This window comes from Argopecten irradians, chromosome 5 (assembly GCF_041381155.1).
Source record: "Argopecten irradians isolate NY chromosome 5, Ai_NY, whole genome shotgun sequence".
Taxonomy (NCBI): Eukaryota; Metazoa; Mollusca; class Bivalvia; order Pectinida; family Pectinidae; genus Argopecten; species Argopecten irradians.
In genome coordinates, this window is record NC_091138.1 from 25,904,334 (window position 1) to 25,929,584 (window position 25,251).

Genomic DNA, 25,251 nt, shown 5'->3' on the forward strand with positions numbered 1-25,251 from the left:
TAACATTAGTTATAATAGTTCAAATATACCCATGATATAAGATTTTAGTCGTGTTGATAATAAACTAGTTAGGGGATTGTGCAAAATCCTGTCGACTTGTTCATAAGACACAGATGGTAAGCAGTACATGTTTTATCTGTGTGCTTCTGTTTATTGTAATGGTTTGATACATTTGTCAGTTGTAAGATTCCATTGTTTGTCATATATCTCATGGACTTCAGGTCAAGCAATGCCAGTAACAGCCAAGGTCAACGGTGCAGCTGCTAATGGCAACATGGCCGCCAAGCTGGCGTCTTCTCTTGTAGCAGATACTGGGAAACAGGCAGCCCCTACAAGAGAGCCACTTGTAGAACAGGCTGAGACACTGAAAGCAAATTCAACTGAAAGCAAGGACAGACAGAAGAGTCCATTTGGATTGACCGGGGAACCTAAGGGGACTACCAAGTTTCCGATCACAGCCCCTGAGGTGACTAAAGAGTCCGCCGCAATGGCTTCAGTTCTGTTCGGCCAGCCTAAGAAAGAGCCTGCAAACTTCCTCGCAGCTTTGGTCTCTGGCCAAGCAAAGCCAGATACGTCCAAAACTTTAGCGGTGTTATCAGGACCAGAAACAACCCAGGCGTCTGCTCCTTCTGCTACACTTGGGGGTCAGACCCAGCTCAACGCCTCAAAGATAGCTAGCTGTATGATGGGTGATGGTGGTAAGGAAGGAATGGGATGTGGTGGTCCCGGCTTATTCCCTGTCTGTCATCTAAACATTGGTTATGGTCACGCTGTGGCCAGATGCTGCCTTGCTAAGCTTGTCCCACTAACTGGAACAGCTTATTGAATTTCAGAACTGTACCTGAAATCTACTCAAAACTACTGTTTGCAAAATATTCTTTTTGTACACCCTATGTCATGATTGTTCTCATGTGTGTGTGATCCAACCTCAACTCCTTACCAAGTATTGAAATGTCAAGTTCTCTATAATTTTATTTGAATCTTTTTGACCAAAACTAATTGTTCATTGTCAAAACCTTCAACCTTCCTGACCTTTAACCTCTGTTTCCTACATTCTTATCCTGTTACAACTCCGAGACTACATGACCTTGAACTTTAGCCTCTGTTGACTTCACCTTTTTGTCATTGCCTTAAATCATCGTGACCTTTACCTTGAACCTTGTGCATTTGTCACCTCAGGAAATTGGGATTCCAGTGCCTTTCAGCTGTTTATATAGCCTCAGCCCTCGGAGCTTCAGTGTGGCCTCTGCCTGGAGACAAGTTATATGCATACAAACCTATGGCTTGGTTTTACCCCAAGAATTGATATCTGTAATCGATGCAGCCATCACTAACATTAAGTACAACAAAACATTCGTAAAATGGAACATTGTAGAAAGATTTCTTGAAGACCTCTTTTTAATATAACATGTTGTGATGATTGTTTACATAAAGTTACGTAAAAATTATATCTGGTTTTGCTGAGCCTAGCCTGGTAGTCAGTTCTATGTTAATACTATCTGGTTTTGCTGAGCCTAGCCTGGTAGTCAGTTCTATGTTAATACTATCCTGTTTTGCTGAACCTGTTGGTGAGCTACATAACGAAGAACCTAGGTTGTTGGTTGACAACCTAATGCTGAACCTTTGAGTTGGCCATGTTAGCACTGTCTATTTTGCTAAACCTGTTGGTCAGCCACGTAGTGCTGAACCTGGTGGTCAACAATGATAATGCTATCTAGGTTTGCTGAACCTGTTGGTCAACAATGTTAATGCTATCTATTTTTACTGAACCTGATAGTCGGCCATGCATACATGTTAATGATAATCTATTTTTACTGAACCTGATAGTCGGCCATGTTAATGCTGTGTTTTTACTGACCCAGATCATTCTCCTGATACTAGCACCTCGCCAGTGACCGAGACCGGTAAGGTTACCCTCCCAACCAGATCCTCGTCCTGTCTCATCTTTGGTCCAGCACTTTCTTTAAAACTAATTCAGGGACATATCTCACTAATGTTGTAACATTAGACTTTGGTGCCACCTCTAACTTTGTGTTGATTTTATGACACACTTCTCTTGCTGTGATCAATTGAAATTTGATTCAACTTTAACCTCATATACAATCTAAGATGGACCATTAAAAATCTCAACTCTTGTGACAGGGCTTCTTACTTCACATATGTATTGATTGTAAGAAATTAACTGATTTTTCTATATGAAACAAAGATAAAAACCTAACCCCATCTTAAGTATGCTGAGTGTGCTATTTCAGTAATAGAATAATTTTATTAAAGAGGTCATAAAGTAATGCCAGTAATGACTGATGTTGTGTAAATATTTGTGATAGAATTACAAAGTGTGCTGTGCTGTTGCTATTTTTACACATACCTGACTTAGTGATTAACACAGCAAACGACCTTGGCCTTGTTAATTTCTTTTATATAAGCCTCTTTGTTAAATCTGAATCAAAGAAATATGGTTCCATTCTCAATCTGGGAAATCAAGTTTTTTTTGTTTTGTTTTTTTTCATTTTGTTCTTAAATTACATAGAAAAATGTGTTGTCAACCTGTTTGCATGTGTGAGAGTCACTCAGTCAAGTAATCACCATATACTGTGTGACTCATCAGTGTGGATTGTGGAATCTTGATGTGACCTTTGGTTGACCCTGAGTTGACTTTGACCTAACACAGACTCACACTTTCTACCACAGAAGTGTGAGAGTTTGATCATTGTGTAAATTGTGTGATCATTGCAACACACTTATGTCATATTACTGCTTACAAATATTAACGAATTATAACAAATGTAGCAATGTCCACCTTTAATTGATTTATAAATTAAACATACTGATTACTCGATGATTGATCTTAACATTGTTCATACACCTCGATTTTATTTGCTGCCTTTGATTGAATATATTTTGTAGCTAGAGATTTGATGAGTTTTTATGGCATCTTTTGTATTTTATTTCTTCTTTGATTTAAATTGCTTAGTTGGAATACTTCCGGGGATATCCCTATTCCAAGAAAAAAACATAGATTAACTGACAGTATGTCACTCTCAGCAATTCTAGTGAAGAAACAGGAAGCTTTATTGGATAAAACTTTTCTCTTGAGATTTTATGAATTATTTCTTGCCTTTTATGTATTTAATTATAAAGGCTCTAAGAATAAAAGCTGACATTGTAATTTTTGAAATAAAAATGTTCTTGAGCAATAAAACTATAGAGATACCATTATGCCATGTCCTGTGGTTTTACCACCACTTAACAAACTGGAGGGATATGAGTTGTAGATATGAATCCTAGATAATATGCTTTACTGTTGCTGTGCAGGCCGTAGTCTGATGGCGAAGAAGAACGATGGAATCAAAGAATCCACGGATAGTTCTGCCACCATTGATGAATCTGATGACACCAAAGGTACGTATTCTAGCTAATCTCTTTTCTATCTTTAAATTCACATGGGCAATAATGCAACACAGTGATGCAAACCAAATGTGTCCTGTTTTGTCGAAGCAGAGACAAACTCTGTTGTAAATCAAGTTTTCTGGAGAATGATCAATGCTATTGTAAAAATTCAACAATAATAGATGTATAGAAAGCAATTGTCAGCATTAAAGGCAGTGATAAATGTCCAGGAAAAGAAATCAGTATTACTTTAGGAGTAGGGCCCACTCACCGAGACTGAAGTTCAACTTTATACATGTCCAATTTTCAAATGCTTAACAAATAAGAATAATGTAACACTTCTATGGTTTGTAAAATGGGATGTCAAGATTTTCTGTGTTGGATAACGTTTTTTGAAGATTAAGAAAGAAATCATTGAATTGTTGCCATAGCCCTTGTGGAAAAAGGACTGCCTTTAGTATGGCTGCCAAAGGTCATATGAAAATGAAGTGTTTGGCTATTTTGAGAAAAATCTTAGTGTAAAAGAAAAATGAGTAAACAATTAAAGCAGAAAAAAATCTACATAGCAAATTTAAATATAGAAGAAGATAATGGAAAGGGGTAAAAAGTGGTCATGGTTTCAAAAGGTCAAGTGATTATCAGTAATTGTTGCGATAATTAAGGTATAGAATCATGATTATAAACTAAACATTTTTATAGAGGCTAACTTTTGACAAGGTTGTATGAAGAAAACAGTTGTCATGGTAACAGAATTTTGGGAAGACTCTTTAGACTATTATTGCTATGGCAATTTGATTTGCAATTGTTACTAATGTTGTAACTAATGTTCAAAGTGTGTGAAGGAATTAGTCACCATGGTAAAAAATTGGTTTTGAAGGTCATGTGATATTTCGAAAATGTTATGCTTAACATGATTTGTGTAATTTACTGAGGTAAAGAGATTTGTTGTCACGGATATAAACCAGTTACGGTAGAATAAAGGTAAGTATGGGTTGTTAGCTCAACCTCTATTGTGACAGGGTGGTGAAACTTTAACTGAGATTGGAATACTTAGTTTGTGATCAATCAGTAAGATCACTTATGCTATTGTTAGAAAAACTTTCTATGACTTCCTGCAATTTTTGATTTTGAGATTTTGTAGTAAAAAAAAAATGCTAGATGTTAAGAATTGAGCAATTTCGAAGATTTGAATTTTACCTGAGGTATTGTTTGGAATGACACAAATCAACATGGTAACCAAATATTTAACAATTTAAAAGGAAGACAAACTGAATATCACTGATTAATGTAACTATATCTCAATTTTATACCAGTCTTATTAAACTTCCATGATTATAGAGACAAATTGATAATTTTTGTAAAGACTACAAAAACGCTAATTAGAATTTGTTTTAGAAAGGATTTGTTGGAATATAAATAATTCTATAATTGTAAAAGAGAAAGCAGGCAAAGACATCAGTAGATTTTTAGGTTCATTGATACGTATTTGTTGTTTTTATCCGCAATCGGCCAAGTAGGAAAATCTGATATGGACAGTGAGTATGGCTGCTTGATATGGCGCCTTGCCTGCGTAATGTGGTATTTAGATATCTCTCACTATACTTACCATCACTTCTCGGACCGATACTGGACATTGGTCACAACCAAGTATGGTCCAACATTTCTAAAAGTGACCAACGAAGTAAAACAGCAGTGATAAGTTCATATGAGGCTCGGAATGGTGCGAGTCTGATATGGGACGTTTTCGTCAGCACAGTTCAATACCACATATATAACATCTGTTGTATGTGGCTTGTGCATGTTCCATATCATACTGTGTTATTTTACCAAGAATGATCACACATGCATTACACATATCAATAATGTTTCCTTAAAATACCAACTTCCTGTCAGCTTTTTTATTTGATTTCTGTGTATCTTTATACTACCAGTATACAATGTGAAAACTTTGGTTACATCCCTCACTTTAAACATTTATACCCCATAATATATACCCCATTCTGTTCTTCCTGCCAGAACACGCCTACATATGGTTCTTAATTGTGACTCTTCTTGATTATTTGACTTTCCCATTTCTCTGAATTGATACTCTGTTTAAGGTTATACCCTCTTTATATATCGAGATCTTACAATGTCCCTTGCCCTTTATGCCCCCACCCCCTACAGGTCACGCCCACTGCCCTCGACCCCCTCCCTTTCCCCACCCTCACTTCCACTGGCTCCAGCCTTATCTGTTCCCTTGCCCTCTATATAACACGATTATTCCAATCCTCTTCATCAGCTGACAATTTGTAATTGAGAAATCAAAGAGATATTTCTTCAGTAAATATTGTTAATGGATGAAAAAAATATATAACCTCAAATATCAATTTCACAATAGATAAATTAGGGTAAAAAATGAGAAATACTGTGTGAAAAAAACCCCTTTTGAGGACAAATTTTTGAGAAAGTTCTTAGCAATGAGAAAAGATAAACCATTTTGCTGATGAATAACACATTGAAGTTCTGTGGATGTTTACAACAGTTCCCGTAGCAGCACTAGAAGCATGATTGTTTGAACACCAGACTTTGTCATCAAATGCCTGCCTCTATATTCACATGTAAACTTTATAATGTCATGAGTCCTTAGTTAGTAACTGTTGTCGTTTCTCAGATCATTCAAAGTTCTTTAAACATGAAAAATCAGATAACAACTTTATCAGAAAAATAATAAATTCAAAATTTAAATTGAAATGTATTTATAATAGTTTGTAGTTATGATTTTTGTTCAAAAGTTATTAAGACTTTGTAAGAAAAAACAATAAACATTTGAATTGAAATTTAGTCTAAAGTGAATAAGTATACTTGATTACATATTTTAACAATAATCATAATTTTTTTCTACAACCAAAATTTTAGTATTCAGTAGCAAGTTTTACTTGACATAAATAGATATTTTGTTTTTGTGTTCAGTATGACATTAGGTTAAAGACAATAAGTGGATAGCCATGTGTTGTGTTGTCTATGTCCTGTTGTTGTTGTGGAGTGTATTAGTACCAGCATTGAATGACTAGATTTACCAGAGAATTTATACAATGTAACATACTCCATTGATACTACATAATGTATACAGTTAATTATTCTGTCTTTTCATATTACAGAGTTATTTCCCTTGAGAATAGAGGTATCGATTGTGATGTCATTTTTATGTGAGCAACATTCTCATCGTTTTCTCTGAAAAGTATGATTTTACGCTCGCGAACACATGATCGATACCTATTCACAAGGGCAGATAACTCTGTAATATGCAAATACAGAATAACATACACACACAAATAATTTTCACAACAAATGGTTAACTAGTTAGTGCTTTTATAACTAAATTTGATCAATGTGCTGATCATTTTAAGAAACTTATACTTTTATAAAGATTGCAGTTATTTGAGATAGTTTTTAACTAGAAATGGAGCTATCCAAAAGGATTTGTTTTCCAAGATAAATACATTCATGGACAAATAGCTTTCTCTCAATTTACCTATAAGTTGAAAATTGAATAAAATTTTGATGATGTAGAAAGTTGAAATATCTGATAAAAACAAATATTACTTTGCAAGTCAAAATTAAAAAGAGAAATTGTTGTTTCATTTTTTTTTTATATTTCTTAATGATATGTCTAAATTCAAAGAATTTATTCATTTTTTTTTGATATTTCTTAATGATATGTCTAAATTCAAAGAATTTATATAGAATGTTGTTCAGCTAACAATGTTTGTCCATCAATTGAAACGGAGCACGTATTTATTATGGTGTTAATCTTTGTACAAATAACCAATCTATCGTCAATAGGTTAAATTAGTGTCTTAACATAGTTATATATTAAAATACTGTTATATTTCTATAGCACAAGTATTTCAACATTTTATTGCATTGATTTCGTGAATTATCTTTTTATTCCATCATTGAAATATATAGCTTTGCTGGTACTATGAAGTGTATTTGTGCAGTGATAAATCTATGTCTAACGGTCGAGTCCTCCTATACAATCAAATTGGCAGCAATTCCTAGACAAATTTGTTTCTCGGGATGAAAAGGACTCTTGAAAATGAATTTGAGATTGATCACTGTATTTTTGTGAAGTAGAAGAGTGAACTATTACAGAGCATGTTATACCCATATACAGTTACACATCTGTGGTGAGTGTAGAATCTCAACCTTCTGTAGCTTGTGTTTAGATTGGGTTTCACAATTGGTCGGAATGGAATTGTCTTTTTCAATTATTATCATTAAGCATTATGTATGGAAAGTTTTTAAATATCTTGCATTGATCTGAAGAAAAATTTAAATATTATTTCATTTACGTTTTAAGGAAACTATAAATACACAACTTTTTAATGATTCTGCAGTTAAATACATATTGTATTTTCTCCTTTTTCAAGGCTTCGAGAACGAAATGTCACAATGCATGCATGTTTCTCTTTTCACTATGGTTACTTTTGAGCTGCAGGCAAGCTTTCTAGCGAGCCACAGTTGGTCTGTTTTTGTACAATCTTTACACTGTTGATGAGATTTGATTTGTGGACGTCGTCACTTCAGGGGGCATCACTCTGACAGAATTGCAGATAAATGAGTCTTCTACTGATCAGCACAAAACGCCGTGTAAGTAACAGCGTTTTGTATGACACATCTCCCGGCAGTTATTCCAATATTTATTTTTGGAGAACCTGAGGGTACTGAGAGTTGGAATCCACAACCAAACATAACCCTTAAACATCCTTGATTGGCTGCTAGTTTATTGGCATGCCTCCTCTTACCCAAATCTTCACTTTCAATAAGATTTCATATAGATCTGTTCCTGTAGATTTCTAGTTGTTGTGTTTTTGTATTATGTTTATTTCTGAGACTTGTCTTTGGGTTGTCCATGTGTTAGCTACACAGAAGACTCTTACTTTTGGTGTTTTGTTTTATAAGTCATCTACAACCTATCTCTCTCATGCTTCGTCTTTTATCGTTTGTCGTGTGTGTAATATCTGTAACATTTTAAATAATTCTGAAGTTTTACTTGAGAACCTACTCTAGCATTCCTGTGTATCCTTTATTGGCAGTCATCCAGCAATCATGAAGACACATTTTGAAATTCTGTAATTCCAATGATGCCATTGTTAATTTAATTAAACTGGGTAGGAATGTTTATGAAGGCCTGTCAACTTAATCATTTCTTAAAATTTCAACATGGCACTAATTTGATGTGTAAAACATAGTGGAAATGGAATTTAGATAAAATGTTCATATTGAAATGTCCAGTCAGAGAATTGCTTGTAGGGTAGATGACTGTATATACCAATGGGCCTCTTGTTTTCTTTTCAAACCTGCCAGTTCATGCAAAGATTTTATAAATTTGTTGGTATATTTGTTTGCATGCATGGTGTTTGATCTTCTGAATTCACTGCTTTTAGAAATATTTATAGAATTATAATTAAAGAATGTTATAAGAACCCAAATGTGTTATCATTCTTATGTTAGTAAATATGGTATATAATACAAAGAAAACTGAAAATCATGAACTATACCTGGCATCTAAATAATGATATCGGTTGGTAAGTTTAATTTGTAATTAAGTTTAAAGACATAGATTATGTTCCTGATCATTATTAATGTTATAAAAATGAGTAAAAATAATCGAGTTAAAGAAGATTTGTCAGTAAACTGGATGTTGTGTAAGTGGTGTGTTTTGTATTCCCTGGGTTGCTGTCTGGTGTGATGTTCAGCTTTGTACTGTAGATTCTATCCCTTCTGTGACCTGGTCCGTATCAATCTCTACCCCCCATTTCTTTAGTATTATGTGATCAACATTTATTCCTCTGAAATATGCAAGATTGCAATAACAAACTCTCTCGACTGCCACAATAGCAAACTCCCAGAGGTTTGCAATATCCATAGAAGATATCCATATAACCTTTGAATCAAGCTCTCCAAAATTACAAATAGCCATTAAGGTTCAATACTATCTACAAATGATGCTCAACATTATCTTTAACTTACAGATAAAGTTGTCCTAAATGTAAAATTATATCCAAGGCTGTCACAATTTACAAATGAAGTTTACTTAATCACAAAGCCTCCGCAATCTACAACCCATGTTCTCCTTAGTTTTATCTCTCCACAGTACACATTTCAAGTTTTCTCAAATCTATACTCTTGCCAAATTACAAGTGGAAGTTTTCCAAACTCTAGGCTGTCCACAATTTACAAGTCATGTTCTCCAAAAATTTATCTTTCCTCAAGTGGCGAATCAAACTCTGTGAAATCTGAGCTGTTCACAATCTACAAAATAGTATTCCAAATATCTTAAGCTTTCAAGAATTAAAAATTTCATTTCTCCAAAATCTTTGGTCTGCAAAATTGACAAATCAAGTTCTCTAAATCTCTACTCTTCTTTACAGTCTACCAATCCAGCTCTCCAACATCAACAACCTTATGATATATGTTGCCTACATTCCTAAAGAGTTATCACATGATACAAATTACCATAGAATTTATTTAATTTACATCACGAAACATTCCCTTATTCTCGTCAAGATTAGGATCACTTTAGAAAAGACTTTCTTCAGAAGTCATTACCGGATACTATCCCTTCCTTTCATTCAGATTTCCCTAAAGAAAACCTGAATGGTTTGAGGTTAAAAGAAACCCAAATCTCTCCCTTCTTAACCCTAGATGTCACACAAGGTATGCTCCTCCAACTCTTGGTCTGTTGCTGATGGGTGTGTTGGAATGGAGTCTGATGAGCTACACTATACAATAATAAAGATGACATTTTCTTTAGTTTGATGTGTGGCATTGTGTTGATTATTTACCATGGTAACAGGTGACGTAGAAGTGTGTTAGTAGCTTGGTAAACTAGGAACACACCTTTTACATACAAGTAAAAATACACTGGTAAATCTCTAGCTTGTGTTTCATAGTAGATTGTTAAGTAGAATGAAATCTTATTGGAACTCCAATAACAAAGAAGTGACCCCAAAAACAATTCAAAAGGTAACTCAGGTGATTAACGATTCATTAGGTGAACCTATGAAGAGACCATAGAAATAGCTATTCTGTATTTGGATATTACAGAGTTATCTGTCCTTGTGGGTATTTATTGATTATGATATCATGTGTTTGTGAGTGTAACGTCATATTTCGTTAAGGAAATGACGTGAATTGTGCCCACAAAATAATGACGTTACAATGGATACCAACCCGCAAGGATGCTAACTGTGCAATGCGCAAAAACGGAATACAAAAGTAAATCAGGAAAGAAAGGGATATTTCACTGATGTTGATGATCAAATGAAAGGCAGTGAAGAAATGTAGTTTTTCTTTACTTTGTTAAACTTGGTTTCTAAACAAAAAACATTTTAGATGAGCTATATCAGGTGAGAAATAAAGTATAGAACCTGCTGTCTGTTCAGTTTTAAGTTACATTTCTGGGAGAACAGTACATATAGTTTCTTCATTGATAAAAAATCTCCAGTCTTGACTATGACAAAGAGACATCTTTAGACTTTGCTGCTGAAGGGAGATAACTTGGGTCTAATCTTTGTTGCTAAGGGGAGACAACTTTGCTCCAATTATACTGTAGGACAGTGACTTATGTTGTTTGGTTGGTATGATTTACAGGTAGAAAACAGGATGTCATCAAACTGACAGAGCAGCTGATAGCAGCCATAACCAGTGGAGACTATGATGCTTACACGTAAGTATACTACAAAAATTGTAATTCTCCATTGCCTATTATGTTTAAGTTGCTGCCATGTTAAAGATATTTCTTGAAATATTTTTTTTGAAATCCTCGGATACTTTACACACTTGACAGAAACATTGCTGAATATTCAGGAATTCATAATCAGAGTTTAAAAATTTGATTATAATAGTGACTGTTGTCTTATGATGCATGACTTTTCTTTTAAAGCAACTTTGTGGATCCACATATGACCTGTTTTGAACCTGAGGCCATGGGAAACTTAATAGTTGGAATGGACTTCCATAAGTTTTATTTTGATGGTGAGTTTTTTTAAAAATATTTAACATTTTCAGATAATGAGAATAGTTGGAAAAGTTGGTCTGACTACACACAGGAAATAACTTGAACTGCAGCTGGCTAATCATTTGTTGGGTTTAATGTCCTGTTAAAGATACACACGGGGTTAAGACCAGTGGTCAGCTCCTGTTGCCTACCTAAAGTGGGTTAACTTGCGACCCTGTGATAGAGTTATAGGGACATCTACTCCTTGGCTGATGAAAAATGAGCTATATATACCTATACCTTCATGATAAGATAATCATTATCAATGCTAAATAGAACCGGACCAGTTATAATGGGTACAGAGACTGATAATCCAATAGAAGGAAATGGAACCCATGTGTTCCAGAAGAGTTAGAATTCTCTGTTACAATGACCACAACAGCTATACAAATCTAGGTCAGATCCAAGATTAAGACACATTATTGACTAAGTCAGGTTTGGTAGAGAGTATGTTTATAAAATCAGAGATTACCTTGCCAATGGACACTGCCTTACATCTATAAAATCAGAGATTACCTTGCCAATGGACACTGTCTTACATCTATAAAATCAGAGATTACCTTGCCAATGGACACTGCCTTGCATTTATAAAATCAGAGATTACCTTGCCAATGGACACTGCCTTACATTTATAAAATCAGAGATTACCTTGCCAATGGAAACTGCCTTACATCTATAAAATCAGAGATTACCTTGCCAATGGACACTGCCTTACATTTATAAAATCAGAGATTACCTTGCCAATGGAAACTGCTTTACATCTATAAAATCAGAGATTACCTTGCCAATGGACACTGCCTTACATCTAAAGCCTTGAGCTATAAACTATTAAGTGTTCATGTGTCTAATAGCTGATATCTATTTGTCTTTTGCAGTACATACAAAGAACAATAAACAGATCAACACTAGTATATTAAACCCTCATGTTCATCTGTTGGGCGAGGATGCTGCTTGTATTGCCTACATCAGGTTAACTCAGTACATAGATAGGTAAGTTCTGTTATAATTCATCAACTCAGTACATAGATAGGTAAGTTCTGTTATAATTCATCAACTCAGTACATAGATAGGTAAGTTCTGTTATAATTCATCAACTCAGTACATAGATAGGTAAGTTCTGTTTTAATTCATCAACTCAGTACATAGATAGGTAAGTTCTGTTTTAATTCATCAACTCAGTACATAGATCGGTAAGTTTGTTATAATTCATCAACTCAGTACATAGATAGGTAAGTTCTGTTATAATTCATCAACTCAGTACATAGATAGGTAAGTTCTGTTATAATTCATCAACTCAGTACATAGATAGGTAAGTTCTGTTTTAATTCATCAACTCAGTACATAGATAGGTAAGTTCTGTTTTAATTCATCAACTCAGTACATAGATAGGTAAGTTCTGTTATAATTCATCAACTCAGTACATAGATAGGTAAGTTCTGTTTTAATTCATCAACTCAGTACATAGATAGGTAAGTTCTGTTTTAATTCATCAACTCAGTACATAGATAGGTAAGTTCTGTTATAATTCATCAACTCAGTACATAGATAGGTAAGTTCTGTTTTAATTCATCAACTCAGTACATAGATAGGTAAGTTCTGTTTTAATTCATCAACTCAGTACATAGATAGGTAAGTTCTGTTTTAATTCATCAACTCAGTACATAGATCGGTAAGTTCTGTTTTAATTCATCAACTCAGTACATAGATAGGTAAGTTCTGTTTTAATTCATCAACTCAGTACATAGATAGGTAAGTTCTGTTTTAATTCATCAACTCAGTACATAGATAGGTAAGTTCTGTTTTAATTCATCAACTCAGTACATAGATAGGTAAGTTCTGTTTTAATTCATCAACTCAGTACATAGATAGGTAAGTTCTGTTTTAATTCATCAACTCAGTACATAGATAGGTAAGTTCTGTTTTAATTCATCAACTCAGTACATAGATCGGTAAGTTCTGTTTTAATTCATCAACTCAGTACATAGATAGGTAAGTTCTGTTTTAATTCATCAACTCAGTACATAGATCGGTAAGTTCTGTTTTAATTCATCAACTCAGTACATAGATAGGTAAGTTCTGTTTTAATTCATCAACTCAGTACATAGATAGGTAAGTTCTGTTTTAATTCATCAACTCAGTAATAGATAGGTAAGTTCTGTTTTAATTCATCAATCAGTACTAGTACATAGATAGGTAAGTTCTGTTTTAATCATCAACTCAGTACATAGATAGGTAAGTTCTGTTTTAATTCATCAACTCAGTACATAGATAGGTAAGTTCTGTTTTAATTCATCAACTCAGTACATAGATAGGTAAGTTCTGTTTTAATTCATCAACTCAGTACATAGATAGGTAAGTTCTGTTTTAATTCATCAACTCAGTACATAGATAGGTAAGTTCTGTTTTAATTCATCAACTCAGTACATAGATAGGTAAGTTCTGTTTTAATTCATCAACTCAGTACATAGATAGGTAAGTTCTGTTTTAATTCATCAACTCAGTACATAGATAGGTAAGTTCTGTTTTAATTCATCAACTCAGTACATAGATAGGTAAGTTCTGTTTTAATTCATCAACTCAGTACATAGATAGGTAAGTTCTGTTTTAATTCATCAACTCAGTACATAGATAGGTAAGTTCTGTTTTAATTCATCAACTCAGTACATAGATAGGTAAGTTCTGTTTTAATTCATCAACTCAGTACATAGATAGGTAAGTTCTGTTTTAATTCATCAACTCAGTACATAGATAGGTAAGTTCTGTTTTAATTCATCAACTCAGTACATAGATAGGTAAGTTCTGTTTTAATTCATCAACTCAGTACATAGATAGGCAAGTTCTGTTTTAATTCATCAACTCAGTACATAGATCGGTAAGTTCTGTTTTAATTCATCAACTCAGTACATAGATGGTAAGTTCTGTTTTAATTCATCAACTCAGTACATAGATAGGTAAGTTCTGTTTTAATTCATCAACTCAGTACATAGATCGGTAAGTTCTGTTTTAATTCATCAACTCAGTACATAGATAGGTAAGTTCTGTTTTAATTCATCAACTCAGTACATAGATGGTAAGTTCTGTTTTAATTCATCAACTCAGTACATAGATGGTAAGTTCTGTTTTAATTCATCAACTCAGTACATAGATAGGTAAGTTCTGTTTTAATTCATCAACTCAGTACATAGATCGGTAAGTTCTGTTTTAATTCATCAACTCAGTACATAGATCGGTAAGTTCTGTTTTAATTCATCAACTCAGTACATAGATAGGTAAGTTCTGTTTTAATTCATCAACTCAGTACATAGATCGGTAAGTTCTGTTTTAATTCATCAACTCAGTACATAGATCGGTAAGTTCTGTTTTAATTCATCAACTCCAGTACATAGATCGGTAAGTTCTGTTTTAATTCATCAACTCAGTACATAGATCGGTAAGTTCTGTTTTAATTCATCAACTCAGTACATAGATCGGTAAGTTCTGTTTTAATTCATCAACTCAGTACATAGATAGGTAAGTTCTGTTTTAATTCATCAACTCAGTACATAGATCGGTAAGTTCTGTTTTAATTCATCAACTCAGTACATAGATAGGTAAGTTCTGTTTTAATTCATCAACTCAGTACATAGATAGGTAAGTTCTGTTTTAATTCATCAACTCAGTACATAGATAGGTAAGTTCTGTTTTAATTCATCAACTCAGTACATAGATAGGTAAGTTCTGTTTTAATTCATCAACTCAGTACATAGATGGTAAGTTCTGTTTTAATTCATCAACTCAGTACATAGATCGGTAAGTTCTGTTTTAATTCATCAACTCAGTACATAGATAGGTAAGTTCTGTTTTAATTCATCAACTCAGTACATAGATCGGTAAGTTCTGTTTTAATTCATCAACTCAGTACATAGATCGGTAAGTTCTGTTTTAATTCATCAACTCAGTACATAGATAGGTAAGTTCTGTTTTAATTCATCAACTCAGTACATAGATCGGTAAGTTCTGTTTTAATTCATCAACTCAGTACATAGATAGGTAAGTTCTGTTTTAATTCATCAACTCAGTACATAGATGGTAAGTTCTGTTTTAATTCATCAACTCAGTACATAGATGGTAAGTTCTGTTTTTAATTCATCAACTCAGTACATAGATCGGTAAGTTCTGTTTTAATTCATCAAACTCAGTACATAGATAGGCAAGTTCTGTTTTAATTCATCAACTCAGTACATAGATCGGTAAGTTCTGTTTTAATTCATCAACTCAGTACATAGATAGGCAAGTTCTGTTTTAATTCATCAACTCAGTACATAGATTGGTAAGTTCTGTTTTAATTCATCAACTCAGTACATAGATAGGTAAGTTCTGTTTTAATTCATCAACTCAGTACATAGATTGGTAATAATGTTCAAACTTAAAATACATAGATTGGTAATAATGTTCAAACATAAAATATGTAATTAACATTTATTTGTGTTTTTATTTCTAATGTTATGAATGATTTACCAGTAACTGGAACCTTCTAGTATTATTTTCATTTATTTTCCCTCCAACTTTAGGAATGGTTTACCTGTGACTACACAAGCTGAGGAAACCCGAGTCTGGCAGCGTAAGGATAATAAGTGGCAGAATGTTCATTACCATCGGTCAGGAAGTACTTCCACACCCAACAAATAGGTCACATTGGTGACCCACCTTACTCTGGTAAGGATTGGACTGCCGTGTCGCCAGAAGCAGAGGGACGGAGCCTTGGGGCCTGTTTTTGCTCATTCTGACTCTTGAGATTTATATTTCCAGCTGGTCATACTGTCCTCAGTGGCCACCTCGCCCTGTGGCTTACTGCTGCCATGTATTGATGTGGCCTGTTGGTGGAGCCGTCGAGGAACGACCTGTCGATGCTACACATTATTTGAAACTGAGTGTAGACTGTTCTGAACTAGGGTTTAACATCACCGTCGCCACTAGTGATATGTATCTCACCATCTTCTAGGTCAATTTTCTGTGTCAATTCAAATTTTCTGTGTCAATTCAAATTTTCTGTGTAAATCAATATGAACACAAAGTTCTTAGATAGTCATTATGTGCTGTCAGTTTTCATACTAGTATATTATTCATGCATAGTTTTGCAAGAAACTGCATAAAAATGAATTTTATTGAACATTTATATCAAACTAGTTATTAGAACAAAAGTCGTTAAAAATTACTATAGAAATATTTATTAGATAAAAGATTTTTTCCTATAAAACAGAGCAAATTGTTACACGTGTTTAGTATCACAGAACGAATGTGCGACTCTGGGAGGAGTGAGCTTTAGTCTTTTTATTACACTCTATTTATGGATAAATTTGTTACAGAGTACAACATAACCAGATTTATTAATTAATTATTCTTATTGACTTTTATTGTAATTATTATTAAATGCAAACTCTTGTATTATTGGTATGATATTGTTACATAGCTTCACTTCTCTATGTGTCTGCAGTTGAGAATGGGTGTTGTATGTTGGGGGGGCTATCAGTACATACTATATAAATACTGGTTTTGAATGTTGACTACATTGCGATATACAAGTCCCTATACTGAGTTACTGATGATAAGTGCAATATTGCTTGTGATGTTTTTTGCCAATTTTAATAGGGTTTCCCCCTTCCTCATTCAATCCCATACCCACAGATAATTAGCTGTGGTGGTAACCAATTATACCAATCACATACGTCAATCATATCTTTACTCCTTTCTCATAGTGTCGGCCCTGAGTAACTCAGGAAAGACAACTCTAGTGTTACAACCACTCCTAAATGTCATGTAGTTTATATATATATATACATATAGATTTGTGCATATTCATTTACAATTTTAAAACATGTTTATCTACTATGGACATATTTAGATGTATACCATACCTTTTTGCTGAATATGAATGTATTTCACTCTTAAAATTGTATATATTTTGAAATTATTTAGTTTTGAACAAAAATGTTATACACTATTTTATGATATAGATACGTTTGTTATTCCCACTGTATGTGTGTGCTTGTCCTTAACATGTTGACACTTCAGGTTCAAAAAGGAGGCGCAACATCTATGTTGCCCTCATGTAGCGGAACCTGGTTCATAGCATTTCATTTAAAAGAATTGAAAGTGTTCAACAAAGCATATTTACGAAAATATTGATTTGAAAGTAACTTATGATGTAATCTGAAGTTTAAAATTAATACAACATTTTTTAGGCAACTCTGGGTTGATACAGATTAATTTACCTCGTACCCTGGTCGGTACATCATTCAATTACCTCCAGTAAAAGTTTTGTTTGGCGATAGGATTGTGGTAATATTGTAGGGTGTGTTTGAAATCTTCCTTTAGTTAACACTGGATATAAGTATTCCTGGATTGGTGATGTTTATAAACTTCTTCAGAAATTTTTTTTCTTAGGTTTCTATAAAAATTAAAGATTATTTCTTTAATTATTTTCGATTTTGAACCTGAAGTTGTCACTCCAAATTTGCTCATTCCTTGAATAACTTTTCATCCCCTGCCATCGTTGTATACCCCTTTCCCCGTCCTACCATTGAAATATGCAATTTTTAGCACGGCTCAGACAATACCACATTCCCCCCTGCCCCTCCCTGAGTTCTGGCTTGTAATTCACCCGACACTATTCCTGGTTTATAGAGTATATAGTTTACCACATTCCCCCACCCCTCCAGAGTTCTGGTCTGTACCCCAATCCCTCCCGGACTTCTGGTCTGTACCCCCATATTCCTGGTTTTATACACTAGATAGGTATGTTGATATCGGTATGTAGTATAATGTATTCATCAGTAACATGGCCTGGCGTGAAGCCCTATCTAAAAAATTACAGCTCGAGACCAGCTTCTATGTTCAATCAGGTATAGAGATGTGTTTTACAGAAAGGTTCTCCTAAAATCTGTCTGTAAAGGTCATGACCTTGTGTCCGTGTGTCATTTGAGGTTTAGGGATTGTAGCTTTCAAGGTGAATTCATTGTCTTAACTACCAATCAAAATCATCGAATTATGCAGTTTATGTCACATAGACAATGTTTTACTGGAAGATTCACATTATATCTAAATATCTGATATGATATAGGTTTGGATTTAGATATCAATGATTCTTCCTATAGATTGTACTACTTCATGATCAATTTGACTAAAGTAATGAAAATTGTTCCAACTTTTGAAAGGCCCTTCAAACCTATAGTGAAATCATGAACATTTAAATGTACAGTAAAACCCCTCTAACTCGAACCCGGATTCCTCGAATACCCCCTATTCGTTGAACTGGTCGTACGGTCCCGACCGTGTCCCTATATAATCTATGTAGGATCCTAACAAAACCCTGGATAGCTCGAACAGCTATTCGTCGAATACCCCTTATTCCTCGAACAGAAATATATCCCCGTTTGAGCAAATACATAGTATGTACCCATGCATTCGTCGAACAGGTGTTTTGCCCTTGATAATTGTTTACCTGTGTCACACCTGACTGCACCGACCGTCACGGATAACAGTTCACGACCTGTGTTTATACAGGTGTCGTATCAAGCCTTTCGGTAATTAAGGGATTAACGGTGTCAGAATTACCTACCTTCACGATCGACAGTCGTTGTTTCATGCAAACTTTATTTGAATATTTCAGAAAAGGCATTAAATAATTGATGTTTCTCTCGTAATAATCTTCGCTTAAATACGAAAATACGGAAGATGTTGATTCGTTTTAATAGAAAGTACGCATTGTGAAATGACAAGAGTCGGAAGAAATCGCTGACGTCCAACTTCCTGTATAAGTTCAATATTTTTTTTTTTCTGCGTTTTTTTTTTTCAAAAGATATAAACGATACCAACATTTGATAGTGCTATGTACTAATCACATTGACCAATGTTCGTTTTTATCAGTGCGTTCCGTATCTTTTCCCGCATATTGTATTTTCGTAACTTTCCTCATGAACACGTGTAACCTAACACTTTTACAAGGTAGACATAGGTATCGTTGTTTGTTCGTAACTATGCTGGTTAATAACTTTATAGTGTGTATTTATTTTGTAAATGTGTTAAATGATTTTTGTTAATTAAATTATCAGAATTGTACACATTGTCTGTTTGAACCAATATGGTATTTTGTACCACGTTTGACGATCGATTACATTTGATTTACTCTGTCGTCAGTATTTTCAAATCCTCATTTTATGTAATACATCTTTTTTTCAACTTGATATTGCTATCAAAAACACTTTCATAAAAAATCCAAAATGCTGAAATTACGGTAATTAAAATGTCATTGCAATGTATTGTTTGTCATAGGGAGACCGGACATTTTGACTGTCAACGGTCGATCGTGACCAACCTCGGATGAGTCGAATACCCTGTATTCCTCGAATTATTGATCGGGTCCCCTGCTGTTCGAGTTATAGGGGTTTTACTGTATTTTAGATTTGGATGTAGATGGTTGGTAAATGAAATTTTCAAAATTCTGGAATAATTTAATTGATAAATCCTTTTTGATTATATAATTTAAGAGTGCTTCACTTTTAGTTACAAAATGACATCAAAAATTCCAAATTGATTATAAAATGAACATTTTTTGGTTATCATATAAATAACATAGCGTAGAAAGTCGTAATATCTTGTATTAGATTTTTAATCCCAGAATTGCTGTATTTCTGTCTACCTTGAGGGAAGTTTTGATGATTTTGTGTACCGTCATGTTTATTTGAAATACTTCAGACCACCATTATTAAGAGATTTTGATATTACAATCCATAAGTTCATCATTTATTTCATATTTGTTAAGTTGCTGATGATATTTTTGCCGCTGTGTGATGAAAATTCAAAGTAGCTGCTGAACGGCTACAAGGGGATAGTAGAACTGATCAGATTCTTTTCTGTATATTCAGGGGAAAAGAAAATATATTCAAAATTTAAAAAGATATGTTGGAATTTCAGATTTTATTTGTTTTAAGACATGTTTTATGATAATCAAAGCATAGATATATATTCAGAAATTCTATGTTTATTGATTGGTTACTTGGCTACATACATATAGCTGGCTTAGTTTCCCTTGTTTTAGGACAATCTTATTCCGTATCACATGCAGACTATTTGTTATAAGCTTTGTCCCTAGCCGAATAGTTATATAAATGTTAGTTTTATAGTAGGGTACAATTGGTGTACAAGTTTTGTAGAATAGATAGAACTCCTTGAAGGAGACTTTCATATTTTCAAAATTGTAAATATTTTTTACATATTTTTTTGTCATTTTAAAGAGACAATAGCGAGACTTTGGTAACACAAACCATGTACATTGCAGACTCAGAGAATGTGTTATTTCAGCTGTGTGTTACAGCTAGGCCTATACCATTTCCTATGATAAAGTATGTGTCGTGGTAAAGTCATTCTCTGCAAATTGATACTCTCAATAATTTTGTTGTATTCCTAGTACCATGGTAAATGTTCCTTCAATTTGAAACATTCCCTTTGTTTATACTTAGAAGTTAGCCTTTAGATTGTTTGGTGGTAATACAGACACTGTTAAGCCTTTAGATTGTTTGGTGGTAATACAGACACTGCTTCCAGGGTGTTGTTATATCAAGCTTGTTTTGTTGTCTGATTATAGAGAATGCCTGTTAAGCCTTTAGATTGTTTGGTGGTAATACAGACACTGCTTCCAGGGTGTTGTTATATCAAGCTTGTTTTGTTGTCTGATTATAGAGAATGCCTGTCTCAGGCCTGGAATAGTTAGGATGTCTGTCCTAGTTAAGGACATATATAAGACAACTGTCCTTGTTATGGACTTATAAAGGACAACTGTCCTAGTCAAGGACTTATGAAGGACAACTGTCCTAGTCAAGGACTTATGAAGGACAACTGTCCTAGTAATGGACGTATAAAGGACAACTGTCCTAGTCAAGGACTTATGAAGGACAACTGTCCTAGTAATGGAGGTATAAAGGACAACTGTTCTAGTCAATGACTTATGAAGGACAACTGTTCTAGTCAATGACTTATAAAGGACAGTTGTCTGTGGCAATCCTGTTATGTCTGTGATCATGCAAAGACTATGCTGAATTATAAACAATATTATCCCCTGCTTTAACCAATATCATCAACTTAACACAATTTCCTAGTGGGAATGGTAGAGAAGTTTAATAGAACGAAACTGACTGATGAAGTATTACGTGTTTGTTAAAGAGTGTCGTGCCATATTTATGAAGCTACATCACAGACAACAAGTATTATCAAGTAACTGGTCAGTACACAAGTTTATGTAGTGATTACCTGAAACCTAGTTTTTGACATTTGATTCCCAGATATACCCAGTGAAAAAGGATCTGTATTGAATTTCGATGTATTGTTCATGATTTTAAATCCCTGATTCATATCTACATATAAAAGAAATCTTGAACTAATTTGATGTTAACTAGAATGATTTTAGTTCTTTGAATTAATCTTTATAAAAAACAAAACTTGTGTAGTTCTGCCTGTAAGTAGAAACTGTAGGTCAGCGTATGTATGGATTACCAGTAAACTCGGGTCATGTATCTCTTTTAAACCCACTCAAGCCACCCATTTTTTCATATCTTTGGTGTCGTACACATTTCTTCATAGACTTTTTTTCAATCGTGTATGTATGTGATGTAGTGCTTATACAATTGAAATGTATCCCTTTTGAATAAAACACATCTCAATTCTATTTGCATTTTTGTTGTTTAACTTTGAAAGACAGTTGCCCTCTACTTTTCAAGTTAAAATCCTATATGAGGCAGTTAACAGGTACTGATAACTGTTCAGTGTTTTTTCTCTGAGTACTCTGGCTTTTCTCCACCCGTAAACTTGGTTCCTCCTTGAATGACCATGGCTGTAAATAGCATATGACACCAATCAAACAAAACCAAACTTCGAGAGGAAAAAAACAAAGAGATACCAATGTGATCTTGGTGCCCACAAAAGAACGATGCATCTCTGACAATGGAAAGAGGGATCTTTTCTCTACTGTTCAAACTTATACTACATACAAAATTTGCAACAGATCGCTTCAGTACTTTCTGAGAAATAGCAGTATCAAACTTCAATTATCAAAATCCAAGATGGCAGCCTGTTGGCCATCTTTTTCACCAATTGGTCCCAAAATGCAATATGCACAACTACACCCTAGAGGAATCTGCACATGAACCTCGAGACAGATCCCTTCAGTACTTTCTGAGAAACGGTGGTAAACCACCAAAGAATTTTTTATGTCTTACAATGTTTCAAAAACTTCCAACAAAAAATACTACATGTAAATGGGGGTAACAAACTTCAGTTATCATAATCAAAGATGGCTGCCTGGCATTCATTATATTTTTCCAATCAATCTCAAAATCTGTTTGACTCTATGGACCAAGGGGACCATGCATGTAAAACCTGAGAAATATCCGTGATATACTTCTTGAGAAAAAGTGGTTACAAACATCAACTGCCAAAATACATGATGGCTGCATGGTTGCCATATTGTTTTTTTGATTAGTCTCAAAATCAGCCGGATCTACTAGGGACCAAGGGAACCATGCATATAAAATTTGATAAATATCCATGGAGTACTTCTCAAGAAAATGCGGTAACAAACATGGTTTAAGGACAGACCATGGATGGAACACGGACAAAAGGCAGTTTGAATAGGCCACCTTCTGATGATGGTGGGCTAAAAACAAGGGATAAGTAAAGTTTACTTGAATACATAGGAACTTGTTTTGCCTTAAGTTATAACAAAATACTGTACAATAAATTAAACAGATTGAGGTAATGAAGTTTAGCTGTAACATACCAAGTCAATAGAAAGGTAATTCTAATGCCAAGTTGTTCTTTTACAAATTAGGACAATATTCTTTTCAAATTAACACTAGGCTAGAAAGCAAAATTAAATTTCTCGAGAGAAACTCTGTGAACAATATCCTGTGTAGCTCCTATTGTTTCCACCTCATTAGCTAGCTGGATGTTGGCTTTCTCTGTCATTGACGGCCTCGTATCCTCTACGGATCAACCTCAATAACACAATAAACTTGTTTCTATTGTCATGACATCAGACGGTAAAATATTCTGAAGTGAAATGGAGAACCTACTTAGTTCATGGAAAAAACGTTACCATGGTAAACCAAACAAACTTTTCACATTATATTAATTAAAGTACATTTAGGTTATCTTTTTCAAACTTTGAAATAATGAAGTTTTACTTACCAAAGGAATCAAGAAAACACTTTAAAATGGTTATATCACAATTTTATTTCCATGATTTCGATTTTAATTTAACATATGCAGAAAAAGTGTATATCAAAATATTTTGGAATGTTTGTTGCATAAGTATGTATATAGATAATATGACTGTTTACTTGATTTGTATATAAACATCTTTAATCACAAGTTTATAATAAATTAATATATGTATCAACAGTAAAATATACAGTAAACATACATTATACATATAAAAATAGATCATTTTACATCAATTGAAACACTAAAATCAAGCAACCACCCTTATACTTTGATTGAGACATTATCGGGATAGATCCTAAAACGGATGAAAAGTTTATAATGAAACACAGATGTTTGGTCTAACTTCCTGCTTGGAAGGGGTTCAAAAACTGATATATGATAAACAGTGATATAATCCAGGGGAAATAACTGCACTACCAGGCACTTTCTTTAATATTCCAAATCTTTGTCTTATTCTTTAGAAGTCATTACAAGTTATATTCAAGGAAAATTCCTCTATATATGGCACACTATCCTTGGTAATGTTCCATTTAGCCGGGGAATATTCGTGGGAGTAAGTTGTAAACAGAGAATGATTTCCCCTGCAAAGTTAAAACACGACACTTCTGTAGTTAGATCACACAGCCCGAGTTTCAACATGACACTTCTGTAGTTGGATCACACAACCTGAGTATGACATTGTGAGTATAATGACCTGCATACTCCTTTATCACAGTCTTATGCCTGAATAGTCCGCTGGTACAACCACAGTTGTCTCCCCACTCTTACCCAGCTCGTCAAACACATTGCGTATTTCATCTGTAACAAAATATTTCAGTTATAACCATAATGAATTCACACTTCTTTATATCCAACACACTAACACTTATTGTCTACACGCTCCTCATAAAGTGTTGTTTCATTATGCTTCAGTGAGAACAGCTAAATCATATCTTGATTTGCACGCCACTCCGGTAAACTTATCCTTTGTTACATTTATCTACGGTAAACTTATACTTTGTTACATTTATCTCAGGTAAACTTATACTTTGTTACATTTATCTACGGTAAACTTATACTTTGTTACATTTATCTCCGGTAAACTTATACTTTGTTACATTTATCTCCGGTAAACTTATACTTTGTTACATTTATCTCCGGTAAACTTATACTTTGTTACATTTATCTCCGGTAAACTTATACTTTGTTACATTTATCTCCGGTAAACTTATACTTTGTTACATTTATCTCCGGTAAACTTATACTTTGTTACATTTATCTCCGGTAAACTTATACTTTGTTACATTTATCTCCGGTAAACTTATACTTTGTTACATTTATCTCCGGTAAACTTATACTTTGTTACATTTATCTCTGGTAAACTTATACTTTGTTACATTTATCTCCGGTAAACTTATACTTTGTTACATTTATCTCCGGTAAACTTATACTTTGTTACATTTATCTACGGTAAACTTATACTTTGTTACATTTATCTCCGGTAAACTTATACTTTGTTACATTTATCTCCGGTAAACTTATACTTTGTTACATTTATCTCCGGTAAACTTATACTTTGT

The 25,251-nt window shown here is 33.9% G+C and overlaps 2 protein-coding genes across 23 annotated transcripts in view; one reads left to right on the top strand and one right to left on the bottom strand.

The window, feature by feature from the left end:
* The window catches only part of LOC138323344 (calcium/calmodulin-dependent protein kinase type II delta chain-like), a 92,540-nt gene extending 73,267 nt beyond the window's left edge, over window positions 1-19,273 (top strand). For 6 of the 21 annotated variants that reach the window (XM_069267918.1, XM_069267914.1, XM_069267916.1 and 3 more), the window contains 7 exons: window positions 3,316-3,402; window positions 4,908-4,925; window positions 7,963-8,025; window positions 11,032-11,107; window positions 11,324-11,415; window positions 12,313-12,427; window positions 15,988-19,273. In XM_069267918.1, the coding sequence (XP_069124019.1) occupies window positions 3,316-3,402; window positions 4,908-4,925; window positions 7,963-8,025; window positions 11,032-11,107; window positions 11,324-11,415; window positions 12,313-12,427; window positions 15,988-16,105 (569 nt within the window). In that variant the 3' untranslated portion in view covers window positions 16,106-19,273. Of the gene's footprint in view, window positions 1-221; window positions 699-1,862; window positions 1,905-3,315; window positions 3,403-4,907; window positions 7,031-7,962; window positions 8,026-11,031; window positions 11,108-11,323; window positions 11,416-12,312; window positions 12,428-15,987 lie in introns of those variants that run through there. The other 15 variants (XM_069267912.1, XM_069267910.1, XM_069267899.1 and 12 more) reach the window with 8 other exon arrangements.
* Window positions 19,274-23,682: 4,409 nt separating this feature from the next.
* The window catches only part of LOC138323348 (sodium-independent sulfate anion transporter-like), a 44,154-nt gene continuing 42,585 nt past the window's right edge, over window positions 23,683-25,251 (bottom strand). For both annotated transcript variants that reach the window (XM_069267922.1, XM_069267923.1), the window contains one exon: window positions 23,683-24,490. In XM_069267922.1, the coding sequence (XP_069124023.1) occupies window positions 24,402-24,490 (89 nt within the window). In that variant the 3' untranslated portion in view covers window positions 23,683-24,401. The remainder of the gene's footprint in view (window positions 24,491-25,251) is intronic.